The following is a 14,972-nucleotide window of genomic DNA, read 5'->3' as shown; positions in this document are numbered from 1 at the left end:
CTTAGAACAAGTATTGATTCCCTTTTAGACTTAAGGTTTGGTTAGCATTTTGGATTTGGCAACAGTTATTGGTTATTGACCGTTTTGGTATTGGACTTCCACACCATCACCCGCTCCCTACATATTTCTAGCCTCCTTTTTGGCACTGGCTGTATAGATTGCTTAAAATTCCTCATAATTAAAAGTGTAATTTAGAGTTGCTAGGAAGCAGGCAGACCTTATTAATCATGCATGCTGTTAAAGTAGCCTATAAGATAAAGCAGTTGCCTTTCCCCTTGAAGTGCTACGGAGAGTAATACAGTATATTGGACACAGAGCAGAGTGCAAATTCATGCTGATAAGCCTGAAGATAAAAAATGCTTTCAATTCCAGAGCTACGTGAGGACTAGTAAGTCAAAAGAAAAGACATTTAATAGACAAGAGGGAAGGCAGGAAACTATTTAAACAATGAAAAACAGAAAAATGTGCTAAAGAAGATGTCAAAGGGGGTACAAAGTCACATCTGGTTAATGCATCATATATCTCTTTGTACACTCAATCTTCCAAAGAGGGCTTCTTTATAAGCTATTCAGTTTGTATGCGTGGAATTGTCTGACTCCGTGAACTGTCTGATTTTCTAGTCTTGTGTTTCTTTCAGTCCCCCATCCATAATTGCTTTAAAGTGCAGACCTTGATTGCACATCCATCTGACGCTGATAATCTTCTCTGTTTCCATAGGGAGTTGGATCATCCTAATCTGTGCAAATTCATTGGTGGATCAATTGAAGTCCCAAATGTTGCCATAGTAACAGAATACTGTCCTAAAGGGAGCCTGACTGATGTTCTTTTAAATGAAGAAGTTCCTCTGAACTGGGGTTTCCGGTAAACAATTTTAATCAAAATGTATTTTTGTATATAAGTTAACATAATAAATCCGGTGCTTTCCGTGGGAACAAAGCAAGACAATTTCACAATTGGGTATATTGGTAGAGTGGAAAATGACAAGAAATCATGAATTGAATAATCTCCACAGATGCACATCAAACACTCAATGATTAAAACTAGAGTTGAAAACAATGAGTTATCCATAAATAACCAGCACTGCCTTCTCAAAGTTCGCTTTTATATTTTATCTGAACATGCTCCTTTACTAGTTGAAAACTGACCCTCTCACTTGTGTTTTTGTGCTCAGCTGTGATGTAGACATAGCAGACCCCACTCATTCATCATATGACCTTTGTTTCTGTCTAATGTCATTTGGGTTAATTTTCATTCTACTGGGAATATTAGCCTCCTTAGAGACCTGCATGGCTGTTAGAAGAAATGTTAACCTAAGTACAGGCCTTGGCGTCTTTCATCGATTTTAATCCATCTGCTCCTTGTCAAAAATTCCTTTTGCTTCACTCGTACAGTACACACTGTACAGTAATTGTCATTAGCAGAAACATCAGGGATTTTACAGAGTGACATTATTGAAAGATAAGTAATGAGCCCGAGGACCAGTGAGGAATCTTTGTTCTCTGGTTTTTTTTTAAGGTGCTTATCTCATTTTGCAAATGGAAGAATAAACTTCAATAGGTTTAAGTCATAGTCCACATGGGTCAGCCTGCTACAAACTGAGACCTAGCTTTGGTGTTGAAAGCCACGCAGTGTAGCTTATTGAGGTTTAATAAACCCTACTATAGTGTGGAATAATAATGTTTCAACACCGCTCTTGTAGCAGGTTAACTCCTTAACTTGGTTGCACTCCACTCCTGCTTGTCTTCACTTAACACACTTCTAATACCAGTGAACTATCTGTGGACTCCTATTGATAACCTCACACTGGTTGGCTTACTGTGAGGAAGGATGGTCTGGGTTCTTATACCTCTTGGACTTGAATGTAAGACCTTACACTAATTAGTCTATAGAGGTGAAAAATATTTGACTTAGCATATTAAACTAAACAATGTTCTTCTAATTCGAGAGGCTCCTGTCGCTCTGCCTCAACATGCGATGGATGTGTACGTCAGTGCCTGTGTAGCAGGTTTACTTCTTACTTACGGTACACTGATTACATGATTTATGTTCACCACCCCACTTCTGACACCAGTATAAAAGACTTGTGCTACAGTTGCCATTGGTCCGATGCCTCCTGGATTGAAACTTAAAAGCTTTCTGGTCAACTGTGATGAGGAGTGGCTCCACTTCTAATACCAATCGACCATCTTGACTTGCACAAAAAGCCTTTCACTATTTAGTGACTTAGTCTGTTCATGTAGTTTAGCATTCCTGTGGCTGGAAGAGCTACCATCACTTAGCCTTCATGGATGTTGTTCTTGCATTGTTTTCATAACTGTATTGTACTCTTCTTCGTTTAAGTTTGCCATCCCATTTCTAACACCAAAGGTCATTAGCTTCCAGTTCTCAAACTTTATAGCTAATTATAGAGCAGACAAATAGTTGCCCTAGGCCTGATTTGATGAAGGAATAATCCAATAATCAAAGAAGCTGCCTTTTACTTTTTATTATTGCCTGCTAATGATATTGTTACACTTCAGGTCACAGGTTGAGTCCTTTACAACATAATCCTCATCTTAAGTTTGCCATCTTTAGCAAAAGATGATGGAACATGGTTTCTACCACCAATGAAGCAGATCATTAGTGTGCAACCTGTTACTTATCAGTCCCATTCTGGACCTAACCCTATGATCTTGTACTTATTAATCAAGCTCCAAGCCAAAAATCTAGTGAATTCACCTGCTGAGTTAATGTAATGTTCCTGTTTCCTGGGAACGCTGTCGTCACTCTTCAGTGTTGGATATAGATGTAAGCGCACCTCCGAATGAAACTAGCTCCCTATGTAATTTACCTTGAAATACTAAACAGAAAAATGCGTCATACTTGACAGATCCTTTTCCAGTCTAGTTGCATGCTTGGTAAGTGTGGGAGTAAAGAGAGAGAAGTGGAATGCTTTCATTTTTACTCCTTTTATTTCCTGCCATGGCAAATTACAATGCTTTACTGCCTTGTACACCACATTTTGTGTTTTAGGCCTAATCTCATGTGTTTTGGTACTCCTAAGCTTTATGTCTGAATATAACAGTTGTCTGCCATCTGCTGTATTAAACTGCTAAATTCAAGAGTCTGAAACCCACTAGTGAAGCTGCTGTGCTCATCGACGGTTGGGCACAAATGTCATGTTTAACTGGTAACTACAAAGTGAATGAACAATTGGAGCATAAAACACAATTTTGATCAATTGCGATTATTTTATTCAGAAACAGGTTAATCTTTTGAAATTCCATAAACGTTTAGAAAGGTTTTGCTGCATTGTCTGTATTTATATCTATCAGGAACCAGAAACAATAAAAGAAAAAATTAGCAGCTTCCCGATTTTACATGGAATTTCATTACACAATGTAGGTAAATATAACCGATTACAAAAAACCATCCACGCCAATTTTTTTTTAGAATGATGTAGTTTAACAGTCCCTTTCTCATTAATTGATGTGGAAATAATAAAAAAAGCATGTGCTACACATTTTCTGATGACACAACAGGTTTCATTTTTAAGTCATTTTCATAAACTCTGTCTATTCAGACTTTCTTTTTCCAGTTAAGACTCGCAGTCAAGAACTCACCCTGAATGAGGCACCATTCCATCACAGGGCATGTGGTCAGACATCTGGCCATTGACTCACGTTAGGACCGCTGGAAGAAGCCACAAGAAATTCAAGGCCATAATGAGTGGCATTAAACAAAAGTAACAACTCACAGGCAAATCAACCCATCAGCTCCACAGAGATCAGGTTTAGAGCTGCTGTGATCTCAGGTGCGACCTAAGGGCGAGTGTTTATTAAGTGATTTCACACTTTGGTTTGGATAATTGCCGAACATTACACAAAATATTTTGAGATGAAAGAAGCACGTTTAGGGCTTGAGCACTTAATAAAATTCAGTTTGTCCTGTACTCTCATTGTTCAGGGAGGAAACGCAGCTGAGTGTTTTATTTGATGTTTGAAGAGTATGGCCTGTTTTATAAGGCTAAAGGAGTATATTACAGATTGCAGCGTTGGCTACTGACCACATACTGTCCACTGTGAGCTCCTCCAGTTCTCTGAAACCATGGCCAGGGGAACGATCCTACAGAAATTAGAAAGATGACACAAAATGTAACCCTGGGGGAAATGTGTACTTTTTTTGCAGATTATAACTTTCTGCTAGCAACCAACAGACTATAGTCAGTGGGAATTCTAGTCCAAGCAGTTTCTAAAGTAAGCTCTTCGTCTTCATGTGTCTCCTTCTTAGATTGTCATTTGCTACTGATATAGCTCGTGCAATGGCTTATCTTCATCAGCACAAAATGTTCCATGGCAGACTTCATTCGAAAAACTGTGTCATCGATGACCGATGGGTTTGCAAAATATCAGGTAATCAGGTTCACATTACAAATAATTATTTCATATTTTGTATTATTCTTTATAAGTCTGAAAACATTGTGGTTAAGGTATAAAATTGTATAATCCTCCATATTGTGAGTTCTGCACTGTGTATGTAAAAGAAAGCTTATATTTATCCTTCTTTGTTACTGTACTTGATGTGTGCCAAATGAGGGGAAGTTGTAAATTATGAACATTTTGAATATATTATATTATGACATTAATCTGCATCCAACCTTGCAAGCAGGTCATCCAACTCGCAGGGAAAACTTGGGGTTGGTGGCAGGATTGGCACTCCAGCCACTGTAAAACACCTCACGCTGTTCCAGTGTGGTGCTGAGGTGTCACCGCTGCACTCGGGTCCCAATCTAGGTGGTTTGTTGTGTTGAAGGCGCAGCAACACGCTATCAGTGCATGCTTCCAACCACTAAAATTATATTACGTAGTTAGGATATAGCGGGTTGGATAATGGTGGATTGATATATTATATTATATTATATTATATTATATTATATTATATTATATTATATTATATTATATTATATTATATTATATTATATTATATTACTGTGGTGGGCTGGCACCCTGCCTGGGGTTTGTTTCCTACCTTGCACCCTGTGTTGGCTGGGATTGGCTCCAGCAGACCCCTGTGACCCTGTAGTTAGGATATAGCAGTTGGATAATGGATTGATGGATGGATATATTATATTATGACTCTTCCACACTGCCCCTGGAGTACCCCCAGACACTCTGCTTTTCCTCTGATGTTTCCTCTGTTGACCATGAAATGGCACCACAACATTGGTGTAAGTGGCTTCAGAATGGTATGTAATAGTATGATCTGTTTGTGTCACAATCGCTGCAAGTCATCCCCCTCTGAAAATCCTATAGCCTTGTGGCCTTTTGCTTTTGAGATTTGATGTCACTTGTTTAGGTGAAGGAAGGTGACAACGTTGCACCAACTTTGTGCTGAATGTTCACTGAACGTGTCACTCTACGTACCACAGAGCTGTTCACTCTGAGGTTGTGGATTTGAGCCTGTGATATATGTGTTGTGGTTTGGTTTGATGTGGTATAAATGAGTTACAGTGCCTACAATATATATTTTTATGAACAAGAGTTCTTTGTACTCATCAAATCAGGCTTAATCAAACTACTGCTGAAACAAAAAACCTTGGAATAAGAATTAGTTACAATGACAAGTTCTGAAAGAACTCTGAAGTGTCCATGAAGTGGAGTCTAGCGTATGATGAACAAATTACATTTGGAAAGGCTAAAAAAAGAGCATTTAAAGCATTGCTCAATTTAGGCTTATTGCATACACTAGCTGCAACTACAGTACAAAATGAAATTGTTCCAATGGCTAATTAAGATTTAATGCTCACTAAGCTGAGTTTAGCTAACAGCTCCTATCTTTGGATGTAATGTACTGTATGAGTCTGCCAATGCTGAGCTAAAATTGCTCTCTGACATTTGTGTCATATTCTTGTCATTTCAACAGATTATGGTCTGGCAAATTACCGGAAAGAAGACTTTGAGAAATCGGGTAGTATATTTAGCAGGAAGTTCTCGCGCCTCTATTGTGCTCCAGAGGTCCTTTTGGGAAGCTCCTCAAACATTACTCCTGCTGCTGACATATACAGGTAGTCAGAGTGGAGCATTTAAAGGAAACAAAGCTGAAATCTGTTCCGCATTTTCAATAAATATTTAATTTTTTCATGTATTAATGCTGCATGTGCACAGTCATCTTTTTTGTTTTTAGTCATCAGTAGGAATCATTGTTTCTAACTACTGGAAATTCATTTTGTTAAATGAATTGTATTTTTGGGTTCACATTTATATTTACCTTTTAAATTTTCCTCATTGGATTATAAAACGTCACTTAAAGTGTCAGCTTTACTATAATGTTTTGAATTATTACACGTTTTGCTCATGAGGTATTGCTCTCTAGGTTACCCACTGCCTCATACAGTTATTTTTGATTTTCCTTTATTAACGAAATTTGACCTATTCAGCCTGTTTTGCAGACATCCCTACATAAATAAAATAAAACTTTGTAAGCGTCATTAACGCCAGGAGACTCTGACAAGCTCTATGGAAGGTAAAGAATCCAATTGGAGTTGATGTGCCTGTGCTGTAATCCTGCGAAAAGGAGGATTGATCGAGAGGCCCAGGGCGGCAGAGCTAAGCACTGCCTAACCCTAACCCTAATTTGTGTTGCAGAGAATCTCGAATTTTGTTTTTAAAAAGGCTTTAGAGTCTGGCAAAATGAAACAAAAAAGTCATGCAATTTATAATTATTTTTATTATTAATTTAAAATGACTTACAAAAACCAGATAATATACATTATATTCCTAAGCATTATAGCAGTGCAAAGTTAAAAGTTAATTGAGAATAACAATTATAAATTGACTGTTAAGTTGTATGGTACAGCAGTTGGAAGGAGTAGATGTTAAAGGAGCAATCTTTATCACCAAAAGCGAAGAATATTAAATCAAGTTATAAAATATATGCATGGTGTGGACTTAGTTAACTGCTTTGAAAGTTAAAGCATTTTAAATTCTTGTTCATTTAGTTCATCATAGACAATGATCATACTTTATTTTGTTGTTCAAATAACAGTAATAATAGAATTTAATTGCACATATTTGAGTACATAAAAGACATTTTATAGGTCATTTTAAAATGTATTGCAGTTAAAATGTACGCTCAAAGACAAGTATGATAAAAGTTGGGTATTGTGTTTGCCTCCCTAATGTCTAAATTCTCCAAAGTCTTCTTGAGGCTGATCTTGTCATTTGCCATCAGCACTTGGCATCGTGTTGAAAAGTTCCTCGCATCCTTAAAAGAAAGAGGGCATACTTTCACTGCCATATTCCATAACTCTGCTCTCTCAATGCAGGCCTGGCCTTGTGTATTCCATTTCTGGAAGCGTGAAAGGAACAGCGTAATTGAGGATTGGTCCAACAGCTCAGCACACTCTTTAAGGCTTGTTTAATTTTCCTAGTACAACTTTCTGCTCCTGCCTATTACTCCAATCAGTGCTCAGAACATTTGGGGTCTCGCTAACTGCTCTTTTACCAACTAACCTGCTGCAATGTCTATCTTGTTCTTTTTCACACAAAAAACCATTTCCACCCTCAGCAAGCCACTCTGCCTGATTTTCTTTTGGTCCTCTCTCTCTCTCTCTCTCTCTCTCTTTCTTCCCAACTGTACTGGACTTTACATTTGGCAATGTTACATAATTACACCAGAGACCCCCAACTACCAGCAACCCCAGTTAAAACTGTACACAGACTTGACCTTACTATTGTAAGTTCTTTCTGATAAGCCTCACCCTTGATCCTCTTTGACAGTTATTTCTCCTTGGTATCCCTGGCTCTTTTCTGCATGTACTCTGACAAGGTTTTCCTGTCTCTTTCTTTTGATTTCACGTATGCCACTTGTTATGTGTTTTTTCCTTTAAATATTCCACTCAAACCTTCCTTTTTGTGTGAATGTTTCGCAGCCAAAAAATTCTTTGCTGTCTATTGGAATGCTTGCAGGTTTGTTTCTGTGGACAAGTGGTAATCCTTCTATAATTTAATTCACCTTGAAATAAATTATAGAAGGCGTATCAAAAGAATTCATTTGAAAACTGTATTATTTTTCCTCGTGGTTTGCTGTAGATCCTGATCCTGTGTCTGTTTCTGTTAATGAAGCTCTTCTTTTTCTTTTTGCTGGTCTGGTCCAATCATGGGCCCTTCACTTTCCTTTTCTTTGGCAAATAGATAACTCCATAATATCTACCTGTTGGCTCAGGTTGGGTAGGGGTGTCATAGGGTGGATTGTCTACTTTCATAGTTATTTCTTCCTCTATTTCATTTTTGTATTTTATTTTTGATTCAATAAAAAATGAATCGTTAAAAAGTGAGCTACAAATTGTATTGACTGATGTACAATTCTTAGTTGTGGGACATGTAGGTTTATGCCTGATTGTAGTCCATATTTTGTAAACAAAAAATTCATAGAACTATCTGATGGACAGGTAAAATCATTATGACAGTCTACCTGTACTCAAAGCAGCTGATGTGACGGCAAGTTCACGGCAACTCTACTGGTATATTGATAACTTGCTTTGGGGAATTGTTTTGCTATCAGAAACAACTATTGAACTTTTAAACGAGGAAAATACACAAATCAAAACTACCTCTGTCAAGGCAAAGATGAAGTAAATTATTCAGTAATTGAGGTTTTACAGAGTGTTTCTTTGCTTTAAGAAAGATGATTTTGAAAATTTTACACACAAATACAGCATGTCCTATTTGAGATATCTCAATGAAAATGGAACTTTTCAGACAAATTTCCTGTAGGAATATTAGTTGCATCAATCCACTAGGAAACAAGGTGTTACGATTTCTTGGGCAGTACCTTGTTGTGCTGCCATTGTAATGATACAACGATGGTTGCTATGCTGTGCAGTCCCAGAAGTTACATGGGTGACGTCATCCACACGCTGCTTCAAGAACTGGCACGTTGGATGTGTCACTATTTGAGTTTGTGGATATCAAGGAAAAATCTACCGTTGTACATGTGTTAGAGGTGCGACTAAGATTTCCAACTTCAGATCTTTGCTTTGATTTCTCTTACTGGGATTTTTAGGCTTTACATGTGGGTGCTGAATGTTTAAAAAGACTTGCTTGGTTTCAACTTTCTACTCGTTTACATTTCCTCTCTTGGTTATCTGTGTAAAGTTGGTGCAAGGCTAACACCTGTTATTTCATGCAGACAGACAGACATGATGATAACAATAAGTGTCTTTTGCATTTTGTTTTATATTTAATAACTGAATATGAAGAACAAAAATGTGTCCGGTAACATGATAGAATGAAGTCATTTACATAATATGGAGTCGCACCGCAAAGACATGTTGAGAATAGGAAAAAGAGAGGGAATGAAAGATACTTGTGGGGTGTCCTGCCATTTCTTATTAGCAGATGATATGAAGAGGGTGGTTTTATCTGGAGCAATACTGAGATCTGTGAAGAGAAGGGAGAAGCAGAATTTATAATGTATCATATTTGGAGATGTTACATTTAAGGTGGTGATCATTCATCAATGAGCAGCCGGAATATGGGACAGAATACATCTGCATAAGAAGCTTTGTCAGGCTATAAGCGTACAGTACCTTAGAAGCAAGCAACACATTCTGATCAATGTAAACTCGGTTAATGTGAGATACTAAAAGAACAAAGAAAGAATAGAAATATCTGGAAACAGATAAAGCAGAAAGAAAAATTTCAAGGGAATTCCTTTTTGTCAGTCATCCACTAACTCTGACACTAAATGTAGTTAGTTGTGATGCAAGACTCTTCTCGGGAGTCTCAGTGATGACTGCCAAATAGATCAGAATATTTTACGCCTCACTAAGTTATGTTAGTGTCACTGTTGTATTTATTTGGTTGTTTTTCCCCTTCATAGAATATAAAGTGGCAGGTAAAACTCACCCCCAATGACTAATTGCGTTTGACAAGTTGAATAAAGGATGGAGTAACAAAGTCTGTAGTGCTGCTAGGAAGACGCTAAAGAAGGAGCTCAGATTCCCAAGTTGTTTAGGGTCACATCTGCCAGCAGCTGGCTACAGGACCTGGGACAGCTTTTGATTTTCATAACAGCCATCCTGACCACAGCAGTGTCTGTTTGATGGCAGATCGGGCATGGACATTGCCTTCCCACTCTTAGCCCAACCAAAGCCGCCTTCATGTTTTCCGGTGAATAAACCTCTGGACTCTGACTTTCTCCAATCTATTTGCTTTACTTTATCTGAGTAATTTTTTTAACAGACATGCCCATGACTAATAGTTTACATGAAGCATCTAGGCGCCAGAGTACATAAGATGACTTTTCGTTTAATAACTGTATCCACTGCACTGAAGCTTTAAGTGGCCTATGTTATTCCGTTGAAGGTGGTGTGTAACTGACCTGTAGATATTTTTGTAAATTAAAATGTTTACTAGGAAAGTGTTAGAGACATGAATTTGTCTAAATCTTAAAAAGTATCATTTCATATCATGTTTAGTGAGCTGGCACCACTATATCTGACGCTGTGTAGTTTATGTGAAACTGTGCCTAGAAGTGGACTGGTTCCCCCTGCATAGCTGGTTTCCACCATGCGCCCAGTGCTGCTGAGTTAGGCTCCAGCTTCCTGCAACACTGAGCTGAATAACTGACTTTTAATATTTCAAGCATATCATTTTTTTGTAAACATGAAAGCTACTTTTTTAGTTTTAAAAAGATCAGATTTCAATCCACATTAACATGAGGAAATGAAAGCATGGGTAACCTTATTTATTCTAAACACAAATCTCTTTTATGTAGTACTATTCTAATTAAACTCTATCTTCTTCTTTACTAATACAAATTAAAAAGAAATAGCTTCTTTATGTTATTTATAATTGGTGAACATAAAGGTTATGTGCTCTGGTGGCAAAGTGTGCCAGAGGAGGAGAATGAGCCGGCATAGCCACTAGGCCACAGGCATAATTAATATTATTTTGTGAGAAAGTGTAGCTCAGCAATAGACAAGAAAGTTGAGGTATGTATGAACGATGATGACTCCAACCCTGTTTGAACAAAAGCTCTGAATTCTCAATGTACGGAATGAAATGAAGGCTCAGGTGTCTGCCCCAAACCTTGGCTAGATGGGTTTACTTTAAAGCTGGGCCTCTGGAAATGCATGGCTCCCCACACCTGGTTGTTATCTTCACTGTGCTTGTTTGCTCCATCTTACCTTACCTTTACTGATACCTCCAGATGTGCATGGGCATTGAAAACTACTTCAAAATGAAAAAACACATCTGCCAGTCCTCTTATTTAGGTACATAGTCTAGTGAGTTAGGTGAGAGGCTACACTTTACAATGGAGGCCTGAAGGACTTGATAAGGTGAATCTATTAGTCACTCATGGCTACACAACACACACAAAGCCTTTGTGAAATTCTTATTACATAAGAATTAACTGCTGGCCAAGTAAGGAAGCTACACAGGTCAGCCAAAAAAAGAAAAAGGGAGCAGGTATAGTCTGGATCAGATCAAATGGTCCCAACTTGAATCAACAGCAAACAACAGAGCACAGGCAAAGAAGAAATTATCAGTGAGAGTTGTACACAAGTCCAGTTACATATACTGCAAGAAGTGAGCAAACTGTTCTGATATTTTTAGTTATATTCTTGATTTGCTTTGTAATGCATCTGTGAAGGGCACGATATAAATTTGGGAGTGACTGATTAACTGCCTTAGGTAGTTTAGCATAACTACGTCTTCTATAGGCTGACTGTTCAAAAGTTCATCGACTTGGTCATATCAGAAAGTGAGCAAACTGTGCAAATGAATTAGTGTGTTGTGGGTCTAAATCTGGCTCTGAAATTGAAAAACTGAGGAAATGCCCTATCAGAGGCTGTGGGATTTTTACCTAAAGCACAATCTCAAAATGAATGCATTACTTTTCTGTTATAATTAATAACTCTGTCTGGCTCATCTGCAACTTCAGTATGACTTTCTCCTTTGTTGAAAAGCACTATTGCTTGGCTCTACCCTACTAACAATTGACCGATGCTTAAACTGTGTTAAACTCAACTGCACAAATTTTAACCATTGAGGGAAACCCACTAAACCTATAAAGAAATGACTTACTGTCCATGTTATTGCCTGAGTAACGTGCTTACTGTCCTGTCTTGACCACCACCATAATTTAAATTTTTCATTTTTTGTTTCAGCTTTTCTATCATTCTGGTGGAAATTGCAACACGTTCTGACCTTGTATCGGTAAGCTTGAATATTGACATTAAATGAGACTTCTTCTTCACTCCAAAATGCTAGCTTGAATTTAACATGTCTTGCATCTTCTAGGGAGACGTTGATCCTGTAAAAACAGATATTACGTGGCGACCTCCACTGCCTGATTTCAAACTTGCAAAAACTGACAATTACTGTCCAAATGAGGCCGATTATTGTGAGGTATGTAGTTGTAGTTGTTAGAAGGGGCAGAGGGTGTTCTTTCAAGGTGATATATAACTTAAATATGAATGTTACAGCTGACCTCCTCCTGGCATAGACGTTGATCTGGCGTGTTCTGACTGATTGCCTTTGGATATAAATGTTGGCATAGCATGCTATTGACATAAATGATTGGGTGGCATGTTGCAACTGATCTCATATTGACATAAATGTTGAGGTAGCATTTTATGACTTACCAATTGTCAATTTAATTATAGAGCATATTTAAACAACATCAGTAATGCTGTAGCCAAAATGTTTTACAATAAAATAGACAATAAAATAAATAGAATATAATAGTAAAACCCAATACAAACCAGCAGTAAAGTGAGAACAAACAAAAGACTATGAGGAAGGAACCATCAATATCACTGACAGCCACAGAAAGCTGAATAGACATGCGTCTTTAGTCTCGTTTTAAACAGTTCAATTGAGGGTGACCCCTTAATAGTAATGAGGTAAAGAATTCCACAGACGTGGTGCAGCAGCTGCAAACACCCTGTCCCCCTTAGTTTTGCATTTAGTATGAGGGACAACAAGAGACAACTGACCGGTAGATCTAAGCTCTCTGGATGGCTGGTGTAAAACACACAATTTGGATTAATAACCCATGTATTGAGTTAAAAACCAGCAGCAAAATTTTAAAGTCAATTCTGGAGCAAACAGGCAGACAGTGTAAAGAGGCTAAAATTGGAGAGGCAGAATTGAACTTTCTTGCCCTGGGGCAGCAGCATTCTGAACCAATTGCATCCTGCATATCAGGGATTTGCTAATCCCAGAATACAACGGGCTTCAGTAATCAAGACGAGAAAAGCTTTCTCAGGAGGTAAACAAAAAGAACTTAACCTTGGCCAGAAGATGAAGCAGGAAAAAGCAACTCTTGACCACAGAATTGATCTGTTTCTCAACAGAGAGGTTACTATCAAAAATAATTGCAAGATTTCGAACATGAGGTTTGCAAAAGTCCGCAAAAGGGTTGAGGAGTTCAAAATGAATTTGAGCTTTGGCAGGAGAAACAGCTATCAATATTTCAGTAAATTTTCTCTTAGTCAAAATAAAACAGATGTAAACCTTTGGGTTACAACTGACCACCTACTCATTTAAATGCTGCAGTAGCATGTTATGACTGACCACCTTCATAAACGCTGAAGTAGCAATTTATGACTGACTGCCTTTTGAAATAAAGGTTAAGTAGTGTGCTCTGACTGACTGGGTATTTACATTAATGTGGAAGCTTTTGTTCTGATAAGTCTTTTACAGATGACTTCCTATTAAATAGATCTTAAAAGCTTGACATGTACTCCATATTTTCTAGTCATTAACACTGAGTGTTTTAGAAAAGAACAGTAAGAACGCATTGTAATCTTTTTAATGGACTTCCATCTTTTTTAAATAGCTGAAATAGTCTGGACTGCTAAATGACATGAGGTCTCCCCTTTACAGTAGATTGTTTTGGCTTAATTTTCACTCAGTGATGCACTCAAATCGTTTTATACCTGTAATGAATGTGGTTTTATTCCACAAGTTATCTCATTTCGTCTAATGCTGTAAAGAAATGTGACACCTACAGTCAGGCAGTCATGGTACTGAGACAGGTGGAGTCGCTATCTCATGATGTCTGCACTCCAGTTTGGTTCTTTGTTAGCTTCTTTGAGGAGTTTGCATGTTCTACCTAGATTAGTCTGTATTTCTTCAGGAGCTCAGATTTTCGCCCAGCCTATAAATATACAGATTGACTGATTAGAAACTCTGAATTGGCCAGGGGTAGAGAGATGTGTGTGACTGTGCATCTCTTTACCCCTGACCACCCCAAAAAATGGATGGTAGAAGGATTCAGCCACTCTGTTTAAGGTAAGACTTAAAACTGGTGAATATGAGGCCAATATAAACGTCCACTTTACGGTTTATAATTCACACAACAGCATTCTGCATACATTGTAGGGGAACACTAATCTATTTTTGTGCTCTGAATTAAATTTTATACCAAAGAAACGGGGAGATGCAGAATCTCTTTAAGGCTTCATCGAGACACTGATTTTGTAGGCAGGAGAACAACAAATGCAGAATGTTGACAAATAAGGCTTACTTAACTGTTGGTTCAAGGAAATGAACAAAAGGTTTGCTCAGACAGAGTAATCTAGTGAATTGTAGCAACAGAATTGTGATTAATGAAAAAGGCAAACAAGTGCTGTTTTGTTTGCTTAATAGAAACTGCCCTTTGCTGGTTAAAGTCCTATTATTATAACTGATACCAAGAAATCCATTTTTCTTATTGCTCATTCATTTTTTATATGGATGGCTCAGAATTACAGCGTATCTTTACTAAATTATTATGTCTTAAGTTCTGATTTATTACCATTGTATGCAGTACAATGAGAAGTCAAGCAAAATGACACCTTAAACTAAAAGAATATAATATGCAATGCCCCTTCTTCAGGCAATATTACGTCATTGTCATTTGGAGTCATTTTAGTTTACTTCTCATTACATCCGTAATGGCTAACACGGTACAACACCCTAGCACTATGCAGTACAATT

At 37.7% G+C, this 14,972-nt stretch overlaps 1 protein-coding gene across 1 annotated transcript in view; it reads left to right on the top strand.

The window, feature by feature from the left end:
* LOC120514322 (atrial natriuretic peptide receptor 2-like) overlaps window positions 1-14,972 on the top strand; it is an 81,034-nt gene that overhangs the window by 27,422 nt on the left and 38,640 nt on the right. The window contains exons 11-15 of the mRNA XM_039734646.1: window positions 718-861; window positions 4,270-4,391; window positions 5,902-6,043; window positions 12,155-12,203; window positions 12,288-12,395. Of these exons, the coding sequence (XP_039590580.1) occupies window positions 718-861; window positions 4,270-4,391; window positions 5,902-6,043; window positions 12,155-12,203; window positions 12,288-12,395 (565 nt within the window). The remainder of the gene's footprint in view (window positions 1-717; window positions 862-4,269; window positions 4,392-5,901; window positions 6,044-12,154; window positions 12,204-12,287; window positions 12,396-14,972) is intronic.

Source organism: Polypterus senegalus, chromosome 14 (genome assembly GCF_016835505.1).
Source record: "Polypterus senegalus isolate Bchr_013 chromosome 14, ASM1683550v1, whole genome shotgun sequence".
NCBI classification, from domain to species: Eukaryota; Metazoa; Chordata; class Cladistia; order Polypteriformes; family Polypteridae; genus Polypterus; species Polypterus senegalus.
This window is presented reverse-complemented; position numbering and strand designations above follow the sequence as displayed.